Source organism: Passer montanus, unplaced genomic scaffold (genome assembly GCF_014805655.1).
Source record: "Passer montanus isolate IOZ18808 unplaced genomic scaffold, ASM1480565v1 scaffold19, whole genome shotgun sequence".
NCBI classification, from domain to species: Eukaryota; Metazoa; Chordata; class Aves; order Passeriformes; family Passeridae; genus Passer; species Passer montanus.
This window is the reverse complement of record NW_024366480.1, coordinates 12,770,789-12,798,738: the sequence shown is the minus strand read 5'-3', so window position 1 is coordinate 12,798,738 and position 27,950 is coordinate 12,770,789. Positions and strand designations below refer to the sequence as shown.

Here is a 27,950-nt window from a genome sequence, read left to right as displayed (position 1 = left end):
CAATATTTGCTTCAAGGCATTTAACAACTGCTGTGGAAGACAATACTTTTTGCCTTGAAAGGGAAAAGTTAACTTTGATTGAAATAGGATAAAACTCCAAATTAGGGCAGATTTACAAGAGCACAAACTGCACTTACAACATTTTCTTCAAGGCAGCTTGTACATTCCCAAGTCATGCCTCTGTTACCTGATATTTTATATTACCAAGTGCATGTTTGCTTTTCATTATAGCTGTAACCCAGTATTGGTACTGGCACAGAAGTTAAGCTTGATGACAGCAATTTTTTATCAGCTGTATAAATACTCTGAAAAAAAGTAAATCAAGCCTGAAAGAAAGCAAATGTACTGCATCCTGAGAAGACCAACTTGAATTCTATGTTAAACATAAACACAATTTTAACAGCCCCGCGTTTAGTCATTCAGCTGTACAATAATGGAATTACCAAATACAAAGTAAAGAGAAATTTTACTTTAAGTCTGTTTTTATTGTGATAACATTGTTCCGAACACCAATAAACATTGCACTGAAGTGTGGGTTGCTGTACCCAAGACAGTCCAGTCTTAACAAAAACCACTGTATTGGTATGATCACAGATTTGACATTTTAAACACACTACCTTATTAGTGATTGGGTTGCTTAACAATCAAGTATTCCACATCTTCAAGATAAAAATGAAACAAATGACTGAAGAGAGTTTTCCCACCCTCAAAATAAACCAACATTTTAACTTTCATCTGGAAGTAATTAACACTGTAAAAAAGTCCCAAACAATTCCTTTCTATTTAGCAAATTTTAACTCTGGAAATTAAAATTTCTTCAGGCAAAAGTGACACTTTAAAGGCATCTCGAATTCTCTGTGATGTTTCACAAGGAATTTGCATTACAGTCATTTAAACAACTCATTCGTATGACATCATTTTCTAGAAGACTTGCATGAAATATTAACATGAAATCTCATCTCTTTCGCATTTACCATAAACGGATTCAGAGTTTGCTTCAGAAGTCCCATAATGGAGTTGACACAAGTGTTAAAACTTTTCCAGTTGAAAAGAAAAAAATGGGTTTTGGAAGGCATATACTGATGACAGAAAGTTAAGAAGACACGAGCCAGGATTGCACATGCACTTGTACACTGTTGGGAATGAAAGCCCAATCTTCTGAAGTACAAACATGCTTGGTACAGTAAATAAATTTTAAAAAATTTAAATCCAAAAATGCATACCCTTTAAACTGCTGATCTTTAACTCATTATAGAAATGCGTAATGTCCAAGTCACTAACAGGTTTTGAATTGCAATGTTCCTTATTTACTTCCAGACGGGTGTCATTGACTCAGCCTTTGAGGGGTTCCAACACTAAGAGGATCTGCATCTTCAACAACACAGTCTCAACAGGGTGTGCGTGTGCCCGCAGCCAGGCACACTTAGAAGTTCCTCTTTCACAGAAAGAATGATGTAGCTTGCGCTAATTTTACACCAGTATAGCACAACTTGTTCTCAAACATTAGTTTCAGGCCACTTCTGTCCACTAAGGTAACAAAGGTCAAGCTAATGCATAATTCTGATTTACCCCCTCCACATTAACATTGTGGCACAAGCCCGCAGCTTGACAGCAACAAGATGTCTGCTCTAGAGTCAGTAAAGTGCCCAGCAGCCCCAGAACACAGGTACACAACAACAGGCCCATATTCTGTCCCTAAATGGGGTTAACACAATCTGAAAAGCTTCAAATACAAGCCAGAGTTAGAAAAACCAAACCCCCTGCCCTACCCATATCAGAAAGACTCAACATTTACATTTCATCAAAAAGCAAATATCAAACTGTAGCTGTTACAGAGACAAACAAATTATTTTTTTAATTAAGCAACCTTTTGGACACTCCTAGGTGTGTCCAAAAAAAGTGACATGCTAGCAGAATGAGGAGCTCTTAACAAAACTCACACAACCCCCATTTTCATACCAGCTGAAAGTACATGTATTTGGAGATACACCTGATACCATTTTTCCACACTTCTCATTTACTCAGGTCCCCACCTTGAAATCCACAGCTTATCTTTATGACAGTCTGAAAAACTGAAGGGAATTGAAGAAAAAAAACTTGTAAAAAAAGAGTATTAACCAAAAAAGACACAGCCAAACCATGTTAATAATCTGTCCCATTTGGGAACTCATCATGGTTCCATGAAGTGCTTTTATTTTTAGAAAAGCTGTGTAATACCAGGGCTACCAAGAGTAGACTTAAGCATGGTAAAGGAAATTTTGACATCCACAAAAAGACTGTTTAAGGAAAGGCTGCTTCACTCCTTTTATGCAAAATAGAATCTTTAGATAGAATATTTAATCTTGTAATTAAAATACTTTATTACGTTGGATTCTTATTTATTAATTTTAAAGTATTTAAGTGACTTAAAAGCTTGAATCACATTGATATTCAAAGCACTTGGTGATCATGAAAATTTTAGTTTCTAATGAAATCTATGGAATAAAAGGTAAGAAAAGGGAAAAAATACATGGAATGATGTTTGCAAGCTTTTGACATTAAAAAAAATACAAGAAAAAAAGTGGTAAAATATCCTTTGAGTTGAATCCTGTGAAAGGATTCAACTCCCTACTTAAAGACTGAGTAGATGGGTGACCAAGAACCACAGAAATTATTGTTCTCACAGTACAAAAATGAGGAATGCCTTTCACTTCACTGACATGCACGACACACCGTGACAGATGAGGTTTTTTATCCCACTCTCCTTCTCCTGCTCTGGAAGAGATTCCAAGTTGATTTTGCTTGCCTCCACTCATTATCCAGTGTTTTATAAATATAGGAATACACTAGAATTTTATAATGGAGGGGAGAAAAAAGTAATTTCATTTATATAGTGATTTAAAAATGCCTCCCCACCCAGCAGTTCACCAATTGTCCAGAGTTAGCTGGTGTTACATCAGAACTGTGGGTTAAGACAGCCTGACAATGGAGAAAAAAATACTTCTGGAGGTCTGTAAAATCCTCTAAATGTATTCTTTTGCAGGTAGTAAAAGCGAGTGATCTGGTGTTCAAATGAAGTTTAAATGACTGTAGTCCTTAAGCCCTTTGGGCTAGTAGAATGATATACTCTCATATTGTTTTGTCCAAAAGAAGTTAAATGCACTAATTCAACTTAAAAAGCAGCCACCTTTACCTTCAAGTACTTTTAGAGAAAGAACAATTAGCTGCTTTTATAGCTGATAAACACCAGAACTGGAATGCAATTTGTTCACAGGCTCTGACTGGAACCTGAGGAATGACCATCAGCATGATGTTTGTGAATAACCCAAAAGTTAAAAAAAGAAGAAAAAAAAAAAAAGGAAAAAAAAATTTCTGCTCTGCAGCATTTAACCATTCTCACAGCTGGAACCTTACTACCGAGTTGCATTTTCTTCCAGCTACTGAAAACCTGCAATACAGAACTCTGGAAAGACCTGTAGTAGACAATTAAAAAAATTAAATACATAATTTTTTAGTATTGCAATTCCCTGAATGTAATCTATACATACATTTTACTGGCCTACACAGCATACACACAACATACGCATTATATCTGTGCTGAAAAAGGAAATAAAAATGCCAGTTCCCCAACTCTTACAGAAATGTTCCAAGACTTTTCCTGATGAAAATTTAACATGACACAGCACAGTCTGAAAACAACAAAAGCCATACAAATGTCTGAAGACAACTTTCCTTTTAACAAGCTCATGAAATAGTTTAAACATTGTGTGTAAAAAAAAAAAATAAGCAGAGTTATAGTTCGAGCATGATCTGTACAAGCCCAGTCTTGTACATGTAACAAAAGGCATATTTACATTAAAGAGGAATTTTATGTCTTCAGAATCTGCCAGGCTAGTAAGGTCTGTACATTTTCTGTATTCTAGCTGAGAAAGAGCACAGTGCTCTTAGGCTCTGGCTCCTCTCAAATATGGCCTAAATGCCCATCTGAACATTAAACCACGTTTTTCATTAATGGGTCTGACATTCTATTTGGCAGTTTCCATACATTTTTTGGCTTCATTTTAGAAAATATACTTAAGACAACTTAAAAAGAATAATCTATGTTTACAATAAGGTCTGTATTGATGAAAATGCAAAGTCATATTTTACCTCAGTATTTAGTTGCCCTGAAGCACTTGGGTACCATGACCATCAATGACAGGCCAATCTCAAGTGCCATAGAACAGGTATATAATAACAAGCAATAAACAAACAAACACAAAAACCAACACACCCTCCCACAAAAAAAACCAGACAGTAGCTTTGCATTTTCTTTGTTTTAAACCAATGAAATTAAAGTGATTTCTTTCGTAAGACTTACGGTACCAATATATAAATTAGCATCCTCATTAAGAGAGTTCTTCACATTTAAACTGAAGCTGAGTAGCTCAATATGAAATTCCATCTCCTGGTGAGAAGTAATTTTCAGGCCAGGTCATCCATGTTAAGGTCAGGAAGAGGCTCTCTCCAGTAGCAAAAAGAGCTGAATTCTGGGCACGGAAATGCAGAACTCTGTTCTTTATTAATCAATGGGAACACATATTCCACAAGCTCACTTAGCCTGTAATACCTGTAGTAAAGGAGAAGAAACACCATTATTTAACAGTCTAGTTACTGTTCAGCTGTAGCCAAAGGCAGCTTTAGAAGCCCAGACCAGAAAGTTCTAGTCAAATAAGGCCCCACTACCACAAAAGTGATTTTCAACTCTCTTTTTCCAACTTTCATTTTGAAAAGTTTCATTTGAGTATCGAAAGCTGTAAGTCCCTGGCAGGTAAGGTTTTCCATATGTCACACGTAAAAGGAGATCACAGTCACAATGCAATTATTTTATAATCCCATTTCTAAGCACTTTCTTTAGCTGAAATAACAAAAATGGTCTTACGAAGATTTGTTGCCCTTAGTCTGTTCTTGGATCAGTTCACCCTTTGGATTCACAGTAAATATTCTGCAGTCTGGAACTCCCACTTGCATGTAGGCATATACATCCTGCAAAAGTACCAATACAAGTATATGCTTCAACATTTCCTTACTGAATGTGACAACAAGCAATTTATCAAAGGAATGAGAAAAGCTGATCCAAAACAGCTACAGTAAAGCTGCCCCTTAAAAAAAAGTGCCGGAACAACAGTAAAAAAAACCCCACCCCCAAAACATACACACACGCTATAAACAAATATTCCCTCTGCCCCCAAACTCTTAATTCCTGTGCCCAAGCCTAGGACCACAAACATGCATGAAGTCCACACCACACAGCACCCCTCCCTGTGACAATATTCTTCTTACAATACCCCTCTTTCTCTCACTTAGTTACAGAAGCACTGAGCTGCACAGAAAATACAGGAACCGTACAACCGGAAAAGGGATTCAAGACTGTAAAGCACTAATTAATGCTCTTAGGTCACAAAGCAGTCAAAAATACTTTAAAAGAATTCAGAAAGGTGGCAGATATTTAATAAACTGAGAATACTAATGGATCTTTGGAACCTTTCTCATATAAACAGTCGTAGCAATTTTTGTTTAAGGTATCTGCATGTGGCTTTTCCCAATCAAACCCTTAAAAGCAGCAGTGTCCCATTTCCATATTCAAATTTTCATAAACACAAAAAGAAAAGCCTGTTTGTTTTGCTTCTCAAGTACATGCATTTTAACCATTCAGTTAGAAAGGGGCACTTACATTGGGCCTGTTTCCAAAAGCAGCATAGAAAGGCTGTTTACTGGGAGCAAACAAGTTCTTGATATCATTCAAACATTCGATTTTGAACTTTTCAGGCTTCTTTTCTATGACTTCCCTAAAATAAAATTTCAACAGTCAAATTCTAAACCATAATTTGATAGAAGGTATCCTCCTTTCCCTATTTATCTGGTATTTATATTCTCACTGTTTCCTGTTGCTAGCACTGGTAGTTATAGAGACAGCACTAAGTACTTCTCCAAGAGCAATACAAGAAACAACCTCCTCTTTTCCAACACCTACAGTAAAAAAAAGCCCAGGTGAATACTGGGCATAGGTTAAGTATAAATGGAAATGGAATTCCAAGTTTTGAATGCAGCTGTGAGCTGACTATCTCAATCAGAAGATCTCATCAACTACACACAAGTGTACTTGTCACAACTCTTATCTCTGACAAAAGTCCATAAGGCCCATGACATTACTGGAAGTTGCTGTCATTGCAATCTGGGACAAAATAAAAACAATAAACAAAAGCCCCAACAAAACTTAAATAAACAAAACCCCCTCCACAACCAACCAACCCCAAATACTTGTCCATTATTACCTCCTCCCACCAAGAACAGGTAGACTGGCTAGTCCAAAAGATCAATTCAGTTGAACCATACCTAAACTCCATACTTTTTTTTTAAGCAGCTGTAGATGGAGAAATCCCAACACCACAAGATTATTTCACATGACAGCCTATACTCCCCAGATTTTTTTTTCTTTTCTCTCTACCTTGTGTAGTAACAGTGCACTGCAAACCTTGAAGATATGCTTGAAAAAGACAAAAATGTACTGATACAAACAGAACCTAAGAGTCATCAGTCATGGACAGGATGAATAAAGAGAAGAGAAAATTAATTCCTCTTGGACTGATATGATGTGTTTTGTAGCCACTTCCAACATGCCCACAGGAACAGAAGTATACAAGTGAAATTCAGACAAAACGGAGTTTTTAAATTATCACTAGAGGGACATCAAGTCTCAGTAGCAAATAAAGTCCAGAGTGGAACGTTTCGTTACAGATGTAATGCCAAATACTTTTAATCCTTTCTTTCTCTGAAATGGGGAGGGAACTGATACAAGAAAACCCACATGCTTACCTATGAAAGGCAGAAAACAAACTGCTGGGGGACAACATGAGAGGGCCCCGGGGGAGAATAGTTCCTTTGTCATTCACCCAGTGCAGGTATCCTCTGGTGATATCTGCCATCCCAATGGCACGGGCAGAACAGTACAGGAACTTGTAGCCGTTTCTAGAAAATAAATTACCAGCTTAGTTCATATTCCTGCTGAAGTTTCTTTGCAAAGCTAAGTACACAATTACAGCCATGTCCAGAGGCACCAGTTTAGATACTGAATTGCTGCAGAGCTCTGCACACACACAGGAAAAGACTTTTATATCGTTAAAAGAATCTGCAAGGCATGCAGTAGTTTAAATACGTGACTTAAATCAAAACTGAGAAACAGGAAGTGCAAACAGAATAGCAATGGTAAAAGTCAGAGAACACAATTAGGTGGACTAGACAGTGTTTAAATAAGTGCCACATTGGTTTTATTCAGCTTCTTTCAGCCCAGCTGTATGATGACAGCAATTATTTAAATTATCTGCATCACAAAATAATGGGTGCCAGATCTCCTGTCTTTTTCATGTTGTTGGCAGAATTTGCAGTGCAGAGTGAGCGATGGATAACAATAAGCATTCATTAAGCCCCTAAATTCCTCCTGCAGACTTTGTATGTTCATCTGTTACACAGATTTGTATACAGTTACTGCATGCACAAAAGGCTTGAGTGTTTATGTGCATTTTCAAAGACTTGATTCAATTTGGCAAATAATTCCAAAGCTGCTCTTCTGTTATGCACTGAATAAACAAAAAATCCCACCCCTAGCCACCCAAACAAAACCCAACAAAACAGTAACATTCATGTTATCTCTCATGAAGCACAAGGGGCCACATGAAGGCCAACAGTGTATTCTGAGACCCCAAATATTTTTGTGGAAAGAAAGACTACTAAAAAACAAAGACAAGAAGTTGATTATTTTAATTTAATTCTGAAGTTTCTAACAGTTGACTGCCCTCAGTTAGCAAGTATCATTTCTAGCATCACTGTATTTGAAATAAGTTGTTCCACAACATAAAACTTAACCTATGGAGCATTCACCCAGCTTTGGAAACAAACCCATTAAACCAGAAAATACTAATGCATTGGAAGGACACTATTTAGTTTAAAATTTATGCCATATGATATTTCTGAAAGGTTTAGTGACCAACCTGAGTTAGGGGAAAATAGACATGCATGTTTGAGAAATGATTTCTATTATGGTTCTCTTTTGTAGCCATGAAAATATTACACCTAGTTTTTAAAAGCTAAAATGCAGAACAAAATGTCTGAGAAGGGAGCTAGTAAAAGTGGTGGCTTGCATTCCTGTAAAACTATACATCTGTGGAAAGAATTTAGTTGGATTTGTGTATGACACAAGTTGCTCACTTCCCAGCATTTCGACCAGTACATTTTAATAAACTGAGTAATTTCTAACAACTATGCGATTACTTATACACTAATTCCCACATTCCAGAAAATCCTAATTGTTTCACAGATTGCATACTCACTCGTTTATGGAATGATAGAGTTTTGCAATGCCCTGATGAGTCCAGTCCTTGCCAAACTGAGGGAGGATATGTCCCAAAGCATCAGACCTAAAACGAGAATCAAAGGTACCTGACACATGGTATATCAGTTTTGTTAAAGACAACCACTAATGAATATACAATTTAGAAAGAATATTTACAGAAATATTTCTGCAGAGGGTCCTAACTATTTAAAAAGAGAATTAATAAACAGTTCAGACAGAGCAATTAGTGGGGTCATACAATACAAGTCAGTTTCCAAGTTAACCTGTGGCTGTTAAACTTGGAGAAGTCTAATAATAGAGGCAACAACCACATGTTATCATCTTGGCATTATTCTTTTAAAATACATTTTCTAGTTTGTTTTAAAGGCAAGTACAAATTAAAATCAAAGCAACATTATTAACGAATATCCTTTAACAGTTGTCTTAAATGAAGTTTCTTTACCTTGTTTTGAAATGCAGGATAGGATCAATAAAGTGAAATTAAAAAAAACAAACAAAGAAAGAAAAACCCCTAAGATACTTACTTGGTTATTGTTCCATCTATGTCTGATATTATGATTTTATCATTCCAGTTCCAGAGGTATATTGTTCCTGCACAACGGCAAGTCCCTTGATACTGGGTTGTAATACTAAACACAACATCATTAGGACCATCTCTGAGCTTCAACTTTGCCTGTAGAATGAAAATAATTGAAAATGTAAGATGCCCTCCCTCTAAAATTTTCATGATTTTGGAATTATAAATGAGCTGCACAAAATGGCTCATCTATTGTCTATCTTGATTAACTCATCAAAAAGTGAACCATGGTTTAAGACAGGCACAGTTTTGCTGTCCAAGTCTGTTGCAGCCTGGGTAGATGTGTATGTCCACAGTTCTTGTACTGCCTACAGCAGCAGGTATTTCCCCCTCTGCCACTTTAATTCTTGCAACTACAGCAGACTTGCAGCACTATCAAACTGAACTCCCAGTTTGCCATAGGATACAACAGTATCTTCTGCTCAGTGGATGCTTTCCTCAAAATTCTTCTCTGATGAAAATCATGCATTTAGGCAGTAGCAGAACTAACTTTTAAGTTAAGTTAGACCACGGTGAATAAACTGCACACCAATTTAAATGTATGCTATTACAGAGATGTGCAGATCCCAGGACATCCAAACTGCAGAAGCAAACAATGCCACTTTTCTGGCAACATCTTGACATAGAAGTTTGATTATAGAACTTAAAAAGAAATTACTATTTTTTAATCCAAACAGATCATTAAAAAAACACCACAGAAAAATTATCAGTAATTCCCTGCAGCTGCCTACCCTTGCACAGGAATACATGTTAAATTTCTTTTAAAAGAAAAATTTTAAAAGGATTTTGAATCATCCTACGCACAAGACAGGCATGTCACTTACTATCTGGTCTGAAGACAGTCTAAGTGACTTCTTATAAGATGTAACGTTCCCATGGGGTGGATGCTCTGCTGGGGCAGAATCCATTTTCAGGGATTCCTTCAACTCCTGGGATGCTTCATCACTAGAAGAATCATCCTCTGGAGGCCTAACGTGACATCAACCAGAATAAATGTAAGCTACATAAAATCCTTCTTCAATGGAGTAAAATGTTTATGCCAGAGTAATTTCTGCTTATGCTGAGGACTTGCTGCTACCTGATAGCACAAATTAAGGAAGTCCATGGTCTAGTGAATGCCCAGATAAAGCCAGTACATGCCAGTAAGCAAGTAAGACTTAGAATGCCAGAACTGGTGGAGCTCTAAACATGACTATTCTCAGCTGGCTCCACACACAATGGGTTTAGTAAAGACAGTGTCAGGTGGTCACTACTACTGTGCTGATGAATTAGGTAAACTGCAGATGAAAAGGGACACTGAATGGGTAGCAGTGCTTCGTTTTAAAAAAGCTGCCTCATTTACTATGGCATTTAAACTGTGGGTGTTAGTGGAGTAGCTCACCTTTTAAGGTTATTCACAGACTTATTTTCCTGCTCATTAGAGATTTCAAGATTAAAAGCAGCATTTAATTTCTCTGAAGTATTAAATCACAATATATTTAGTTCTTTAAACCTTTAAGAAACCAACACTTACAAGTACCTTTGCAAAATCATGCCGGAAGGTGCATATGCATAATAAATACCCTAGAATGGGAGAGTTTTGTGCTTTTAAGCACTGATAGCTGTCTACCACAACTTGGGCAACATGTGCACTGTGATGAATACTATTTTATTGTTTCAATTATTTAATGTTACAAAAAATTTCACATGGTTCAAATTATTAATACAATATTAGGCCTTCACAAAAGAAAAAAAAAGTATTACAAAGTGTATCAGAAACAGTATCACTGTATTTACAGAGCAGTGGCCTACTGATAAAGGTTACCATGTATTTGTTCTGTCACTTCTGTTATGATTTAAGAAATAAACACAACAGCATTTAAGAAATAATTGTAGTGTATTTGTAGATCCTGCAGTGGTTGCTGCCACATTATTTTGTTGATTTGTTTGCTATACACATCTGGTTCCTCTTCAGTAGCTTACAGGAAAATGTTTTTTTCCCACAGTACATTACTACAGAATTCTTAATTCAAAAAAAAGAAAAGAAAAATAAAAAAAAGCACTATTCAGTCCACAGATAAGTCTTCAGACAGGAACACACCTGCTATTAACTTGCTCTTTTATAGTTGCTGGCAGTTCATTTGCTCTTTGCGTCTCAGTTTTCCCCTCTTTTGCCTCTGGTATCTAAAGCAACATGGTAATAAAGAACATATTGACATTTTAGGCATTTTAAAGAAATCCAAGTTAAAAACAGCTACCAAAATAGTACATAAAGTATATTAAGTCTCATTCTACACAATAATTTCTAAAAGTAATTTTAAAAAACGATGCTTATGAAGAAATTTTCTATTAAAGCTTTTTCTTATTTCAGGAAACAAAACTCTGTGTGCCAGAAATTGGGAACTGCTAGTTTAACATGATGAATTTAGTATTAAAAGGAGCTGTCAAAGGTGATGAATTTAGTATTAAAGGAGCTTTGAGCTTATAAATCACTTTTTTGTGGGGAAGTAAGTTGAGGGTCTATACTCAAGGTTTAGAAAGCTTAATTTAGTCTAAAATAGGGTGTCTCAGCTTAACTATTATGCAGTGCAGCACCTACTTATTTGTATGTACATCCCTAAAACAGTGACTGCATAGTCATACACATACTGCAGTGACTGAAGAGCAGCTCTGCTAGCTGCTTATGGCTTAGAAGACAGAATTTTAAGAATAATGCGCAACAGGAGGATACAATGAATTATGTTGATGCAACTAAAGCATCAGGCAATGATGCAGTATTTGAGGCTAAATAAACAGATGCACCTACAGCTGCTGCAGCATCAGCTGGCCATCAGTGACACTGAGCTATATGAGCAGTGTTTTGAGGCACTTCTGACAAATTACTGGTTTTTTATCTTTTAACACCTAACAGACAAAAAAAAACCCAGTAGGTCTCAGCCACCTGCTTAGTCATGCTTTCTCTCTTGCGCCAGAACCACTACTTCTGACAAATAACTGTTTTTTTATCTTTTAACACCTAACAGAAATAAAATCCCAGTAGGTCTCAGCCACCTGCTTAGTCATGCTTTCTCTCTTGCGCCAGAACCACCACCTTCCAGACTTCTTTGGCATCTTTTCTTTGACCCAAGACTCAACAGTAGCCTGAAAAATTAGACATGTTTTTATTAGTACAGAAAAACCAAGAGATAATCAGGTCTACATGTAAAATTTTCAAAGAAAGTATGCAATTCTCTATTTACCTTAGGCAAACTCTTCTGAAACACCTGCAAGCTCAGAATCATTGGAGCAGCCAATGCCCAGTTATAATACCTGTTTTAAAACATGTTATTGGTAAGATATTACAAAATCTACAGATCAATAAATATCAGCATGAAAAACATGCCCTTGTGTTGATAAAAACATGTATTTGCTGCCAACCACTAACACTTAACATTTTCTGCAAGCAGAGTAATTTTAATATATACAATTCTACATCAGTGGCAATTACAGAAAAAAAAGTGTCACTTAAGCTGAAGCTAAATTTAATGCAAATCTTTGGTTCAAACAGATTCATACACAAACTGCAATGGAAGCTGAGAAACATGCTCACTTCAGAGCCAAGATCTGAAATGGGATTTCCTATGACCTAATTACAAGACACAGAGAATTTACCTGTTATAAATCCGTATTACCAAATTAGGATTGTCTATGAGTCCAGGGTTTTCAGCAAATTCATGATAAGTAATAATATGTTCCATGAATTTTTCTGCAATAGAAAGAGATTTTAATTAGAAAGTAATAACATAAAATCCCAAGATGTCTGATTAGTTTACATCTAGGAAAGCCCTTTCAGTCATTTCAGAGACAGACTGTCTCTGACTCACTCTGCTGATCTTGCAGCATCATTAAAGATGTGCTAATTGAGGCCTACCTGTCAAGAGTCCTGTGACTGCCTCCCCCCTATAGAAAAAGCCTTGGACCACTTTAACAGTCACATCAAAAGTGCATTAAGAAATCAAAAGAGGAAGAATAAGGAGGAGCTAATTCAGTTAAAAGGCTGGAAAAAGCCATGCTTGTTTAGGCAAGTTTTCTTCAAAATTTATGACAGCAGGTAAGGGGCCTACATTCTACAGCAGAAGAAGGGGGTGAAGGGTGATGCCAGCTTTTCAGGTTTGAAAACCTACTACTATCACTAACTAGCATTTTCACAACCAGTTTCTATATATGTTTGCAGAAATCCATGATTCAGTGTAAGATCCCTGCAATCAAGATATCCTTTTTTCCAATCAAATCCAGTATTGCTACCATGTTACCACAAGAACAGTCCTAAGTCTTTATTAATAAGGATCTAAATGTCACTTAATGTATTAGAGATGGGATGACCACTTAAAGAAGTAATGTTAAAACACTGCAGTGTATGTCCATAAAGATTTTATGCTCCTAAAAGCTCCTTCAAAAATACATACAACTGCAACAGTAAATAGACTGAAGTATTAAGAGAAAAAAATCAGCTAGTAAAAATCTAGAGGTTAACCATCATTTAGGACAGAAGTAGAGCAGAAAACATAGTCAAACACAAAGGGGTTTTTTATCACTTGAAAAAAACTGAAAAACAAGAAAAATTGTCAGGCAATTGGAAAGTAGATGAATTGCTAAGATTTATATAGGCCTAAGCAAGGACTGACAACTAGAAATCAACGTAGCTGGTCAGATAAATAACATATAGTACAAAAAAGGAGACAGAAAGCTTCTCAAGACATCAAGTGTCCTTGATTAATATGAGGTTCAATTCTGCTATCTCTGCTTGGCAAGTGCTTGAGAATTTTAGAAAAATTAAAGACTTTCTATCCCCTTTTCTCAAGGTGAGCATAGTTAATAAGCCAGTTTCGTAAGGAGGAAATTGGAGCATTCAAGCCACTTCATTTGTTTAGCTGCCTGAGATCTATTCCTCTTTATGTTTTAGTCTTTCACATACCTTTAGAAATCTCTCCATTTTCATTGAGACCTCCACAAAGTGAAAGTGTAACATCAGGCAAGTCCATAGCAGAATCAGACATGCACTCTGTACCACTATCAGCAGCAGCACTTCCCACTGACTGGGGAGACTGGGAACCAGAAAGGGTATCTGACTCTGTCCACTGCCTGAAGCCAGGATCAGAATCACTAAAGGAAAGTGAAAAGTATTTTACTTGCAAAAAAAGTCCAGATCTTATGTTACAGAACACACTATATGATTACTCCCCACAAAAAAATCTTGCTTTTGAATTTTTACATATTTTTTTTACAATATAAATTTAAAACCAACCTAACAAAAAACCCAGACACACACACCCACACCAACCCTTCATATTATTAGCAGACTCTTTCCAGTTCTCCTAACATCCCCCTCAATTTGGCAATAATTGCACTTCTTGCCTAAATTGGATTTAAATGAAGAAAACATCCTCTGCATTCTACTTTTGCAGAATAATACTGTCCCTCAATCTTTACCAGAAAGTTCTAAAGCAAGAAAAAGGAAAAGAAGGCACTGCTTTTAGTACTTTTAGAATACTGGCTGTTGCAGAATGTACAACAGAAAAGAAAAAATGACCTTTAAAAAAAATCCCATTGTCATTTAAGGCTGGAGTCACTAGTTTGATGCACTGAAAAGTTTACGATATGGCTGAACAAAAGTACTGGTACAAAAGCAGTTTAAACGTACTCCCCTCTACGACTGCAGAGCATACAGGTTCCACAAAGAGGAAAATTCTCACTACTCACCTCCCATGTGATCTCTCAGTGTGTTTCTTGTCAAATTAGAATTTTCACAATGAGATAAGTACTGAATACTTCACAAAAGCTTAAAAACCCAAAGTCCAATTCTTTTTATCAGAACTGGCACATAAATAATACATGTAATGGTGCAGATCATGCAGCTGTAGAATTACCCATATTTACAGCATTTTATTTCAAAATTACCTTTTGGGAAAGTAGAGTGCTGCAACTTCAGGTTCCAAAGCCTTTAGGTCATCCAAGTAAATATCATCAGGGCCTTGATGATGGCTTCGCTTGTGCACCCCTGTTAATTTTAAAATTAAGACTACTAAGATGACACATTTAAATACAAACATAATCATGGAAGATTCACACTTATTTGCACGATTTTTAAGTTCCAGAGTTTCATTATAATTTTAGTCACATAAAATTTTAAATAGGAAAAACTGAAGAGGTACATTTATACTTTTTCTACTATAACCTTAAGTTTGATAGATCACACTGAGAGTATGAATCAAAAGCTTTATTCTATACCTTTCTTTTTTGAAGGAGAGTCAGTTTTTGCTGTTGGTTTTGTTTCTGGTAAAGGATCCATCAGTATTCTGGACTGATCACCATCCAATGGCAACGGAACATGCGGTTCTACGATTGCAGAAGCAAGAGAGTCTTTAGCATCCATCTGCTTAAGGAGAGGATGAGTTCTTGGCTCAGGTTTCAGTACTGTACAGACAGAATCTTTCACATCATCATCGTCTTCAACTTCATCAGAGCTGAGGATAACCCTAAAATGAGTCTTCTCTGATGGAGTAATGGTAGCTGTTCTGCAATGTTCCAGTTTTTCTTTCTTACTTATCTGAAAAACAAAAGTCTAGTCAATCCTTTCACTCCACCTGTTTGTTTTACTCCATTCTAAACATTACATTTGTACTCATGGTACAAGTTCTCATCACACAAGGAAACCAGAAAATAACTTAAGTATTGTAGCAACATAAAACGTGTCACACCATATTAGCAAGGTTCCCTGCAAAAGAATTTTCATAAAAGCTTATTTTAAGTTCACTAAAGAAACTGGCATAGAGAAAGCACTGACTTGACCAAACCACAGCAAGGAGAAAGTTTAAGTGTGGAAAGTTTAGAGTGGACTTATCCTTAAGTGTGGATTTACCAGGGCCTCTGTTAGATACCAAATTTACTCTTATCAAGGCTACAGTTCCTCTAGAGTAAAACAGAACTTACTCTCCAATAAAGAAAATTAATATCTTAAATGGTTTCCTTCAGGTTCTAACTAAAAATTAAAAAATTTCAGATTTTCACTGCTATGTTTTCTGGGATTACTTTGTTGAGCAACTTTTGAACTCAACAAAGCTGACTCTCTCTGCCTGCCACAAGGGGCTGCTACTTCCCCATTTCAGCTGTATCTGAGCAACATCAGCAGATTTTCAATCCTCTCCTAAAACAGTCTTAAATATGCCAGAAGTCAGTTACGAAGTTAGAGACAATAAAGACATTTACCTTGGTTGACTCTGGGAATCCTCCCCATGTCCACTCCATGTGAGACTCAGATCTGAGCAAGCTCTCAGCAGGCTTAACTTCTAGTTCTGAATCACTTTTAGGGCAGACTTGCTCAGAGAAAGGGCTACCAAATCAATAAGAGGAAAAAAAAAAAAAGAAAGAAAAAGAAAAAAGAAGGCCAGTGTTTAAAATGCATTAATGCATTTGTTGTCCAGCTACTGTTGGTAGAGTTCTCAACAGCTTAACAGAGCTTCAATTATTTGGCAACATGGCAAGAAGCCCAGCAGGGTTTTCAAATGGTGAGAAATTAGGTTAAAACCAAAATCACATTAAAGACATTAAAGGACTTACATACTGATCACACTAAACAGATTCCTCCACTGCATCTGCAGTGCACTAATAACTCTCCCTTCAGCCCATGCTCTATTTTTCAAATGAAAGAAGAACTAAAAAGTTCATAGAAAAGTAAGACAAAATATTTTTAAATTCCTTACCACTGTAAAAATACCACATTTCAGCTCACTACGCAGAGACTTGAGTAATAAAAGTCTTGCAAACATACCTCACAAGTGCACAAAACAATATCAGTTCCCAATGCAGGGGAAAAAACATTAAGAAGATAACTTAGGAGAAAAGGAGATTACTTGGAAACTTCCTTCAGATGTGTTTGGACTAAATGACCTTTAAAATCTATCCTATTTTTCCTGCAGTGGTTATTATCCAGAAATCAGAAACAGACTTCTAAAATTTACTTCAGTCAAGATTACTTTTTAGCCAGAAGAACACCCTACAAAATGCTAGAAAGGAGCGATTTTAAAATAATTTAGCACTTAGGATGTTAGAGATTAAACGAAACCCAAGGTTTTGTGTACCCTTCCTTGAACAGGGCAATTATATTCCATATTATGCAAATGCTGCTCTTTTTACACTTTGACATTCGTAACATATTATGGTTTGGGTTTATACAAATAAACCTCAGTATCTGAATTTAAACTGTAGGGACCAGAACTGGACACAGCCCTCCATGTGTGGCCTGACCAGCACTAAGAGGACATGGGTAATCACATCTCTGTCTGTGCCACTAATGCCCCGTGGATGCAGCCCAGGATCCAGTTTGCCTTTGTTGCTGCAGCCATGCTCTGCTGCCTCAGGCTCAGCTTGCTGTCCCCCAGGTCAGCAAGGCTGCTCCCAACCACACAGATCCAAGCTTGTGTTTGGCTGTTTGGAGCTGTCATCCCAGCACACGATTGCACACTCTTTGCTCTAGTTGCACTTGTAATTTGTGACTGATCTGGGTGTTAGACAATCTCTTTGAGGCTCCTTCTCCCATGAAAACTTGAGCCAGATGAACTTTTGAGGTCACTTCCAGTTTGGGTTGTTCAATGATTTAATATTGAAAATTTTAAAGTAACTCCCTACAGGTATTTAATTTATGGACTTTTTTCCATACAAAATTCCTGCAAGGATTAGTTACCTAATTCAGCACCATATACCAAACCTTCTGAAGCTTTGAGGACCTCAGGTTTTGTAGTCTCATACAGGACTAAACCGTGATCACAATTCAGACTGCAAAAATAGACATTACACGGATCACAACCCAGACAGTAAGAATCTCCCACATTGCTCTGAGAGGACACCTTAAAAAAACCAAGATATCAGGACATTTAAACATCTCTACAATGGTGAGTTGTCATCTCAGTTGACTTCCAGCCTTCATCACCCATGGATGCAAAAAGAAAACTGCTATTTTCCCCCTCAGTTCTCTATTAACAATGTCATACAGGAATGACACTTTCTGTACTGTTAGAAGGGCTTGTTTAAAGTGACACACTGATGAAAATACATGTACACCTTTGTTTTCAGGAAGAATATGAACTAACTTTCCCTACATGTCAAATAATTTATTCCACCTACACCACAAGTCACTTGGAAACTATGCACAATATTAAGTTGTTTCTAAGTCTAATTCTTAATATTCAGCAGTTCCTGAAAATGATTGAATATTTCAGGGCTTTGGGACCCTAAGTCTATTCTATTTCCCTCAAATTTTTCACTGTCACTTTCAGGCAGAAGTGTTTAACCAAAAGGCCCATGCTTCTAATAGTGACCTAGTTGTGCCAACATGGCCTGTTGAAACAAGCAGAATACTGATGGGATCAGGTATCCAATAGTTATGCTTTCCATCTATTACACTGAGTAGGGCAAACTGAGAAGTGTCCCTATGGAAAGGACTTGTCCTATTTTCTTCCTTGAGCTCCCTGCAAGGGTTCTGAAGAGCAAGACAACCAATTGAACTGCAAGTTAGTTAGCTTTTTCAGATCTCCAAAAAGGAGGTTATTAAAAACTCCCATTTCTCTTCCTCTGTATGATAGCTACATGATAAAATCTTTCTTTGATGGCTTAGGAGAAGTAATTTAAAGCAAAATTTCTCTTCTTCTAGATGGCTTGTGTCAGAGAATTCCTCACCCAACATCTTCCCCAAAGACAAAAAGGAAAATTGCCAATTTCTCTGTTGAACTGCAATCTGGACTGGGTAGCTTTTTGTTAAAAACAACCCCAGAACTAAGAAAAGCCCAGATACCTCACACAAGGCACAAACAAGTTATTAGAGCAGACTGGCCCCATAACACATAAATGAGAAGAGATGCATGAATTATCTCTCCCAGATATAAACCTGCTAGTCTATGTTAGCTCAGAGTTTCATAAACTGAAAATAAGTATCAGCCTCCAGGCTGCAGTGATATATACATATATATACACAGGTGATATAATCCATACGGCAAAGTGTCAGTCCTAAGGGTCAAACACTGTGACTGCTTTTCAGTCACAAACCACAAACCTTTGGGGAATATTTGAGGACTGCATCTCATTAAGTATAATTGAGGATGTGGTTGTCAGCCCAAAACATAAAAAGGAATGATAATGGGATTTCCTGTTCGACTGCTTCTGTTCATTACCAAGCTATGCACTGGGGGAATTTGCAGGCACCAAGCATGGTGTGGCACATTCTGACTCCACTGAAACCACAGCCCTGCAAACACCTGAAGCAGAGAGATCATACACACTTCAAAAAATATTGGCTGAAGGTTGAACTCTCCCATTCTGTACCACCTATTGATGCAGAAGGACAGGCACCTGTGCACTGAGCAGGTAACAAGAAACAATGGCCATCATGGAAGGCTGACCAGTAATCCTCACTCACCTTGTAAATGTACCTGCTGTGAGGCAGATTCCTCCATCAAACTGAAAAGCAGCACAACTAGACACTTGCCAAAGAGTTCAGATAAACCAAGATACTACTTAGCATGTTATGTGAGACATACATGCCCTCTCCTGCATGTCCAAGGTTAACCTCAAATGCTATCACATATGCACAAAATGCTTTCTTATGCATATAGAAAATGAGGTTAGAGTGGTGAAATCCAAAGTGTGAGCCTTGAAAAATTACAAACTGAATGCAAGAGGAATAGCATGAATATCACTGAAGCATGAATGTACTGAAGAATATACTTGAATGTACATGCAGAAGAGCCCTGGTCACTGTAAACTGACTGGGGAGTTGTATTATACCATTTTTAAGAATCCACAGTCAACTGATGATGATTCAGTATCTCTGGACAAAGAAAGATACCAGAACTGCAGCAAATCCCCTGTTCTGAAGTGGAATACAATTCAATTTCAGGATCTGGCTTTACCTTGAGCAATTAGGATTACTTCACAAGTAAAATGTACCTTAACATACTCATCACTTTTGTGTTATGGCAGATCAAGTATTGCTTATGCTAGGGCGAATCATAGGGAAGAGACCAACTTGCCATACCCTTCTCAGTTTGAGGGAATCTTATTAACTGTATTTCCTCTCTTTAACAGTCAAATAATACATTTTGTAAATTTCCCAAAGCTTCAAAGTAGTATCAAGCGATGCATTGATATCACAGAAGTTGGGCAAGTTTGACAGTTTTACAGATCAGGGGGAAAATCAATAAAAAGGCATAGTAATTTTTGTTTTTATAATTACTCATCATCACACAAATGACATTACAAAGTGACTTACTTCTCCAGAGGGGACCAGTCTCCATCAGATAAGGGGTAATGGTCTTTTGAATGATAAATCAAAGATTCTTTTTGTTCTTCGCCCTTTGGTGATGAATTTGAGGATCCTCTGTGGAGACATATAAGACATTAAGTCAGCTATAAGAAATCTGTGTTACTAATTCAGTATAAGAAACTACATAGATGTTATTAAAACAATCTAAGAGCAAAAATAAGGAGTGCATAGCTTAAAGGATGTGTTGTTTGCAAGATACCTTTATGTAACTTTAAAAGTATTTTAAAACTACTATTAATACTTGAAAATATTGCAAATTTTAAAATCTACTACTCCTGGAAGTTAATACTGAAGAAATCACAACAGCATAAATAATACTACTCTACATGAGTAATAGATAATGATTTTACTCTACACAGGCAGATAATATTAACAAAACACAAAGATGAACATAAATTTTTACACAGTGACCTTTACTGTGTGAATTATACAATCACTGGAAAAGTTGAACTGGCAAGGTTAGTTTTGACAATGTACCTTTAACAAATTAACACAGTAAGAAACCAGGAGCAGGTACTAGCATCACAACTTACCCAAGAGCTAACAGATTAACATCAACTACAACAAGGAGATAAAATAATGCACTTTTCTGAACAGTGGGTTTGTTTTGCACTGGGAAGTCTACTCAATATCTACATCAAAGACCCACACCCAACCAACAGTAAGGCCCACTGAACAGGCATACATCCTATTTTACACAGAAGTCCCCTTGAAATATTACCATCATAAAGTACTTCAGATCTTTTTACAGCTTTCTCAATTTAACTGAATAAATATCTATTCTCAGGATACAATTAACTTGTCTGAGGTTAGATCAAGGGCATCATGGCTATACAGTAGGTAAGAATACAAGGAAGACATGACTGGAATTTTGAGTGCAAAATACAATAGAAACTTTTTTAATCCATTATTAGAAATGACAAACTATTTTTATTTCAGTGCACAGTTGCACTGGATTTGTTTTGGAATGCTAATGCTCATTTCTCTTATGAATGGAGGAAAGAAAACATTCTGCTATTATCAAATGTGTAAATATTTAGAATTTGCATGCCTACTCAATTAGACACTACACAGTTACAGTGATCTACCTCATTTGCACAAGTCTTTCCTTTGGAAGACAGTCTAGATTATGGTAAATGGCGAAGTCTAAAAATGCTTTTTTTAACTCTACTTCTTATTCTGCAGTAGTATGCTTATGAAACCTGATGATCCTGCCTGACTTGAGATGAGAACTGCAGAGACTGTACCTCCTCTCCTTTGTATTCATAAACTAAGCATGACAGAAATACGTTTCATACTATCATTGTTGGCAGTACTAAGTAACTCCAAAGCAGGAAAAAAGAAGTATGATTGAACAACTAAGTAAACACAAAAAAAATATTAAAGCGGTCCTCAATATCTTTACTTCAGTGGGGAGGGAGGCAGGATGACACATGGGTGGTAATGAACAAATTTTATTCACTGGAAATTAGCAACAAGAAGGGTTCATACAAAGGATGCAAAAAATCAAATTTAACTGATAAGTGGATGTACACAAAAATTAAAAATCCAAACACAGTCGAAGATTACTGAAAATACAAGGGAAAAATCAGTATGCATCAACTTGTAACTTCAAGCTGCACTACCAACTCTAAGCTATTTACCTTGCTACATTTATAAATAGTACTACGTCTTCTCATTGTTGTCCACTTTACATATAGTCTAAATAAATATATACTATCTCAGAGACAGACTTTAACCCTTCAACACCCTTAGCACTGGAGAAATAATGTCCTCTATTTCTGAGTTGTACATAATGTAATCTCAGTTTTCCTAATATCATTTTACAGAAGTCTAGCACTACTAACATATCTAAATGATAGCTGGAAAAGACAAAGAACATATTTTGAAAAAAGCTGATAAACACTTGGTAATAGATTTTCCCAAGAAACAGGAAACATCTTGTTTTCTTTTTTATAAAAAACCAAAGAGATAAGACATTATATACTGGCACCTGTGACTGAATTTTTGACCTTCCTGTTAAAACATCAGCCTCCCTCTTCCTTTCCCAGTTTCACTTTGAAACTGAAGCCATGCCTAAGAACAGTTAAGTTTCTAATTTCTTATCTTTCTTCTTCCTTTCAGAGTCACACATTTATAACTAAAATAAAACCACCCAAGAAACAACCAACCAAAACAACACAACCTCAAACAAAACTACAGATTCCACTTACGCCTCCACAGAGTTTGAAAACAAAATTTACAAACACTTTTTCACAGCCCTATCTTTAGCTGAGAAGAAAACAAATTGCAAGGCATTTACTTCCTGCCCTGGTAGCCCACTGAAATGAGTTTGTATAAACTTGACTAACTGACAGAGCCACAAACCTAATGTATTTGAGCCTTCACCATTACAATGTTTTTTTGTTTCAGTCCTGCATTTACTTGCTGTTCACAAGAAAACACCATTCTTTTGCATTATCATCTTCTTTTTGTTTTATAGCACCCTGTCTGATAATGTTTTCTTTCTACTATAAGCTGTTTCTGCTTATAGACATTTTTAAAAAGTTTAGAAATAAAAAGTCTTGCCAAACTTTTGTTATAAAGAGTACAAAAAATAAAACCAGAGTAAACTTGATGAAAGCACCATGGTCTGTTCAGCTACGACTAAACATTCAACATTCTGATCAAACACACCATTTTTTACTTACCTCTAGACAAAGTAAGATAATTGCTAGAATAGCAATCTGAATTCTAAACACTGGATGAAAGCAGCCATTATTACAGCCATTACACAATATGCCTAAATACTTCATACATTTGTAATGACATGTTAAATAAAGAATAAACAATCATTGGGTTATATATTCTCTCTTCCTGTACTTAACAGTTTGTTTTTTTTTGATGGTTTTACTATGCCAAATTTATTGTTGTCTTAATAACTGCATGCTAAAGACTAAGCAAAGGTCTGCCTTTTCTTAAACTGAAAAAAGATTAAAATTTCAAACCAAACAAAATGCCATGACTTAAACCAAGCAGTGAATATCTAAATGACAATTCAGTGACATTAAGTATGACACTAATAAATAAGGCAAATTAACTAAGAAAGCTGCAGACACTCTAAAGAACACTTTAAAATCCCGATTTTGTTTTGTTTTACTGGCCATAGGTATGATAACAGATTCATATTTTCCTGTTGCATTAACCTTTTTGTCTGGTACTTATTGAATTTGAGACTCCTTTGAAGATCCATACTGAAGGAGTTTTTTCAGTTGCATTTTATTCTCTTATACCAAAACATTCTTGCAATTCCCAGACCCGATCTTGAATTTATTCAGCCAGTATTACATTTAACAACAATGCTGTCCAGTGAAACACCTAGCTTTCTTTGAAAACCAAGTCCTGATGAGTAGGCTTTTCCTGGATTTGAAGCATTTATATGCTTGATAGCTTTCATTTATAACCTTAATCTTTCCTACCCTATAGACCTCTTCAGCTTATTAGTATGGGCTACCATTTTAGCACAAGCTCCCCTTTACTAAGAGTCTATCCACCTCAAAATACAGGATTGGCTTTTTTTTCCTCTTTCCCCCTCCCCACCTTCTTCACTCATGTATAAAAAATTCTCCTTACTAGCATGAAGGGACATTCATTTATATAATTTTCAGTTGCCATGATAAACTTCAGGTTACAGAGAAGCCAAATTCAGATGTGGTGTGCTACAGGCATTCCACACTGCAGTCTATCTAGAGGCTACCAGACACACCAGAAGATCACTCTGCCTCATCAGAGAAATTGCACTGAAACTTTCCCAGTCACAACAGATCATTGCAACACTTCCTCACCAGAATGGGCTTAACTGCATTTCATGCTCAGCAAAAAATGAGCCCAATTTTAAGGCAAATCTCTGAAGATTTGGAAAACACCTGTTTGGAGTTTTGTTTGCTGGTTGTTTGGTAGGCAGAGCCTACCAAAACTTGTGCAATACTTGCATGAAGGAAATGAACCTTTTAAATGTTCAGTGGTAACAGTGAAAACAGCAACTATCTAAGAGCTTACCTTAGGGGCTGCACACTTTTCTCATCATCTGAGCTTATTTCCATTTCAAAAATGTCTTCAGTACCAGCAGAAGATATCTGATCTTCTTTCCTGCTATCTTGTTTGTATTTCTTTCTTCTTCTTTTTTTCTTTTTCACAGAACCTGGGGTGAATACAGTCTCTGTTTCTCCAGAATGTGGAATTTCTGAGTTTGCACATGTCCTCTCATTTTCTCCTGATTTCAAATGATTGTCAGTGTCTTTAAAAAACTGATCTTCAGTGGGTATTGGAGATGTTGCCAAATAAGCAGGAACTTTTTCCTAGGAAAAAAAAGAAAATACTATTTTTTTCCACTTTGTTTCATGCACACAGAGTAGTTGTCAGCTACAGATTAATCCTTGTACCTATATTTAGACACAAATCCATACAGATGCCCAATGGTATGAAGCTGATATCTAGAAAGGAACCAAGTTCACCAAGAATGATTACAAGAAGTTCAGAAAAATGCATGTTAGTATTCTTACAGTTTTCAGACACAAACAACTGATTTCGCCAGCAAAGCAAACACCCAGTCAGTGGAATGTTTTTGAAGTTATCTGCCCTGAGCACGCCAGTTCCAGGCTTATTAAATGTGTTAATAAAAAAAGACTAATTAAATCCACTGCTGTTTATTTTGAAACAGATTCATGGGAAGGTATAGGTTGAAGGGACATCTGGACACCATCTGGTCCAATCTTCTGTTGAAAGCAGGGCCTCAGGTTAGGTTATCCAGGGCCTTGTCAGGCCAAAGGTTGAGTATTTCTAGTGAGGGAGTCTATCACTTCTCTAGGCAACCTATTCCTGCTTTTGTATGGAAGGGTTTTCCTTATATCTAGCTGTTATTTTCCTCATGCCCTTTGTCCCATCTTATGACTAGACAGCTTTGTGAAGAGAATTGTCTCTGTTCTGTAACTACCTTGTAGGAACTGCAGGACTGTGGTTACATTCCCCTGAATCCTCTCTAGGCTCAACAGAATAAGGTCAAACAACTTTTTTCCTATTTCAATTTCTCCAGCCCTCCACTGGGCTCTCTCCAACTTTCCATGTCTCTCCTCAACTGGGAAAGCCAGAATCATGTTCCAGATTTATCTAACACACACCAGGCTGAGCAGGACAACCCCACATCCCTTCAGCTGCTGGCTGTGCTATTGCTGATGCTACCTGGGATGCATTTGCCTTACTGCAGCCTGAGCACACTGCTGGCCAGGTGATGCAGAGCTGCATTTCATCCAGCCAGATCCCAGCCTGCATTGCTGTGTGTGCCAGCTCACACTTCCAAGCCTTACGTGAGACTGCATGTACATCTTGGTTAAACCCTGGTGTGAATCTTGTTGGTCCAGTCTCCCAGCCTGCCAAGCTGGCTCTCTGTGGTAGCTCTTTTTCTGACCGGTCTACCTCTCCTCTCAGTTCAGTGTAATCCAGAAAATTATAAAGGTGCCTTCAGTCATGTCATACATTATTTATGTAAAGTATCTTTCAAAAAGAAAAAGTCAACTATAATTTGCTCACCTTAAAACCAACAAACAAACAACTAACCCTCAGCTAATTACAACCCACTGCCCTTTGAAGGAAAAGCTTTACCTATGGACTGCCTGAGGTTTATTTACATTGTAACAAGAAACTGAAAAGACATGGACACCTAGTCTGAAAGAAACATTGTGAAGGGACAAAGACAAGAAGGAACAAAGGCAGAAGAGAATGGAATTTGCATAGTGAAGAGAAAAAGTTATGGAACTCAATTTCATGGTAGAGAATAGAAGTAATTACAAGATGTCTGTTATTTTACTGGACTCTTGTGCAGAAGGTTAGTCAGGAACACTGATGAGACACAGCCAGAGCACTGATACTACTTTTGATGTGCTCTAAGTCTTATCTGCTATTTAAAACTAAATTCAAATTTTCATTGAATGAAGAGCTACAGAACAAATTTTGTTCCAATGGCTGTAAAGTACAGTGAAGTAGAGAAAGGAGAACAAAATACAGCCTTATGCAACACTGATGACACACAGATTTTGCATTATGAAAAACCTTGAAATCAAATGCCAGCACCTAAACCGAAGTTCATATTCTGCACAATTAGTTATAAGTAACCAAGAATAACAAAATAAATTTTAAAAAACACTCAGGACAATTTAGAAGAAAACTGTCTGGAAAATTGTTCTGATTTACATGGACAGTGGTATTTATATGGTGAGTGGTATTACTTTTGATTGTCAAGATGTGAAAAATGCCAAGACTGATCCCTTAAAGGACCTTTCTGAATGCCCCCAAAGGGGAAAAAAAACCCAAGAGGTTTATGATTTATCCCTTAAGCATAGCTTCAAGAGACAAACAAAGATGTTGATCAGTTGCAGGGGGAAAAATGCCTTAAAGCAGTAAAAACAACTCAGTTTTGCTTTGTAGCAAATTTGATCTATATTTTCAGCATGAATTACCAGTTTTCAAGAACACATTATACACAGATAAGGCACTCTTGTTATACATCAAAATGTACCATGCAAGTGCAACAGCTCCTTTAAAACACTCTGCTGGGGACAAAGGCAGTGGTTAGCACCCTTGCTTTCTGAAAGTCACGAGACTGATCAGTTCCCATCAATGTCTGACACAGCCCAGACCCGTAAAAAGCTGCTTTCAGTTTTTATTTTAATCACGGTGTACACTGACACAGAACTCAACCCTCCTCTTGTGTAGGTGTTATGAATCCCTACCCCAAGTTCATTTAGGGTCTTAATGCTTATTTTTTCCTTTCCTTTTAAATTGTATTTAACTCCTTTCATTATGAGAGCTTCCTCTGATCCCCCAAAGTAAACTAGTAGCATCCTAAACTAAAAACTGGATCAATCTCATTTCCTTGAAAGACTGATTCCTAATAAACAGGAAATTAACTCTTTATCTTTTACTTCTCTGAGACAACTTTTTTCTTCTCTTTTCTGATTATTTGATTAAACCTTTTGGAACCTTGTATTTAGAACTACTTTCCTTCAGACTTGCTGAAAAATACCAACAGACTCAAAAGCAATCAAAAGCAATGCTCAGGACTGACCAAAACTGTGATTACATATCTCCCATATCCTTAGGAAATCAGAGTAAAAATTAACCATTATTCCTGTTTTTCAGAGGCTAATTAGCTTCCAGTTGCAAAAGATTCTTGCAAAATAAATTCTCAAACCAAAAAAGTTACTGTTACCTGGTGAAAGTTTCATAAATAAAATTGTGAAAAACTAGGCTAAAATTTGTAAGGCAAATTAAAATATGCCCAAAAACCAGGCTACCTTTATTAGTAGAAGCACAAGCTGTAATAACTCAAAGCAAAAATTATTGTAAGACACGGCAATCAGTATAACTGCAGTCAAAAAGAATGAATTAACTAAAACAAAAAAAAATACTTCAGCACATCTTCCAAATAATGGTCTAATTAATGAAAATAATTAGTTACTTTATTCTTACTGGCAGCAGAATTGTACAAAACATCATGCATCTTGGCAGCATATGAAAGAGATGTTAAGATTCAGTTACAGAAAACCTAGCATTCATAGAAGTGAGAATACTGACAACACTGTATGAAGTACTTTTAACCCTTTACTGTGTTATTACTACATTGTAGCCATCAAGAAGCA

The 27,950-nt window shown here is 36.6% G+C and overlaps 1 protein-coding gene across 6 annotated transcripts in view; it reads right to left on the bottom strand.

Annotated features, from left to right (window-relative positions):
- Window positions 1-460: 460 nt before the first annotated feature.
- Window positions 461-27,950, bottom strand: part of LPIN2 (lipin 2) — a 44,730-nt gene continuing 17,240 nt past the window's right edge. For 4 of the 6 annotated variants that reach the window (XM_039705993.1, XM_039705995.1, XM_039705991.1 and 1 more), the window contains exons 4-20: window positions 24,316-24,614; window positions 20,224-20,331; window positions 16,170-16,302; window positions 15,192-15,510; window positions 14,862-14,961; window positions 13,879-14,066; window positions 12,576-12,669; window positions 12,164-12,233; window positions 11,976-12,065; window positions 11,026-11,108; window positions 9,770-9,914; window positions 8,893-9,041; window positions 8,346-8,432; window positions 6,835-6,987; window positions 5,693-5,807; window positions 4,901-5,004; window positions 461-4,588 (exon numbers count right to left, since the gene is read on the bottom strand). In XM_039705993.1, the coding sequence (XP_039561927.1) occupies window positions 4,444-4,588; window positions 4,901-5,004; window positions 5,693-5,807; window positions 6,835-6,987; window positions 8,346-8,432; window positions 8,893-9,041; window positions 9,770-9,914; window positions 11,026-11,108; window positions 11,976-12,065; window positions 12,164-12,233; window positions 12,576-12,669; window positions 13,879-14,066; window positions 14,862-14,961; window positions 15,192-15,510; window positions 16,170-16,302; window positions 20,224-20,331; window positions 24,316-24,614 (2,382 nt within the window). In that variant the 3' untranslated portion in view covers window positions 461-4,443. The remainder of the gene's footprint in view (window positions 4,589-4,900; window positions 5,005-5,692; window positions 5,808-6,834; window positions 6,988-8,345; window positions 8,433-8,892; window positions 9,042-9,769; window positions 9,915-11,025; window positions 11,109-11,975; window positions 12,066-12,163; window positions 12,234-12,575; window positions 12,670-13,878; window positions 14,067-14,861; window positions 14,962-15,191; window positions 15,511-16,169; window positions 16,303-20,223; window positions 20,332-24,315; window positions 24,615-27,950) is intronic. The other 2 variants (XM_039705992.1, XM_039705996.1) reach the window with 2 other exon arrangements.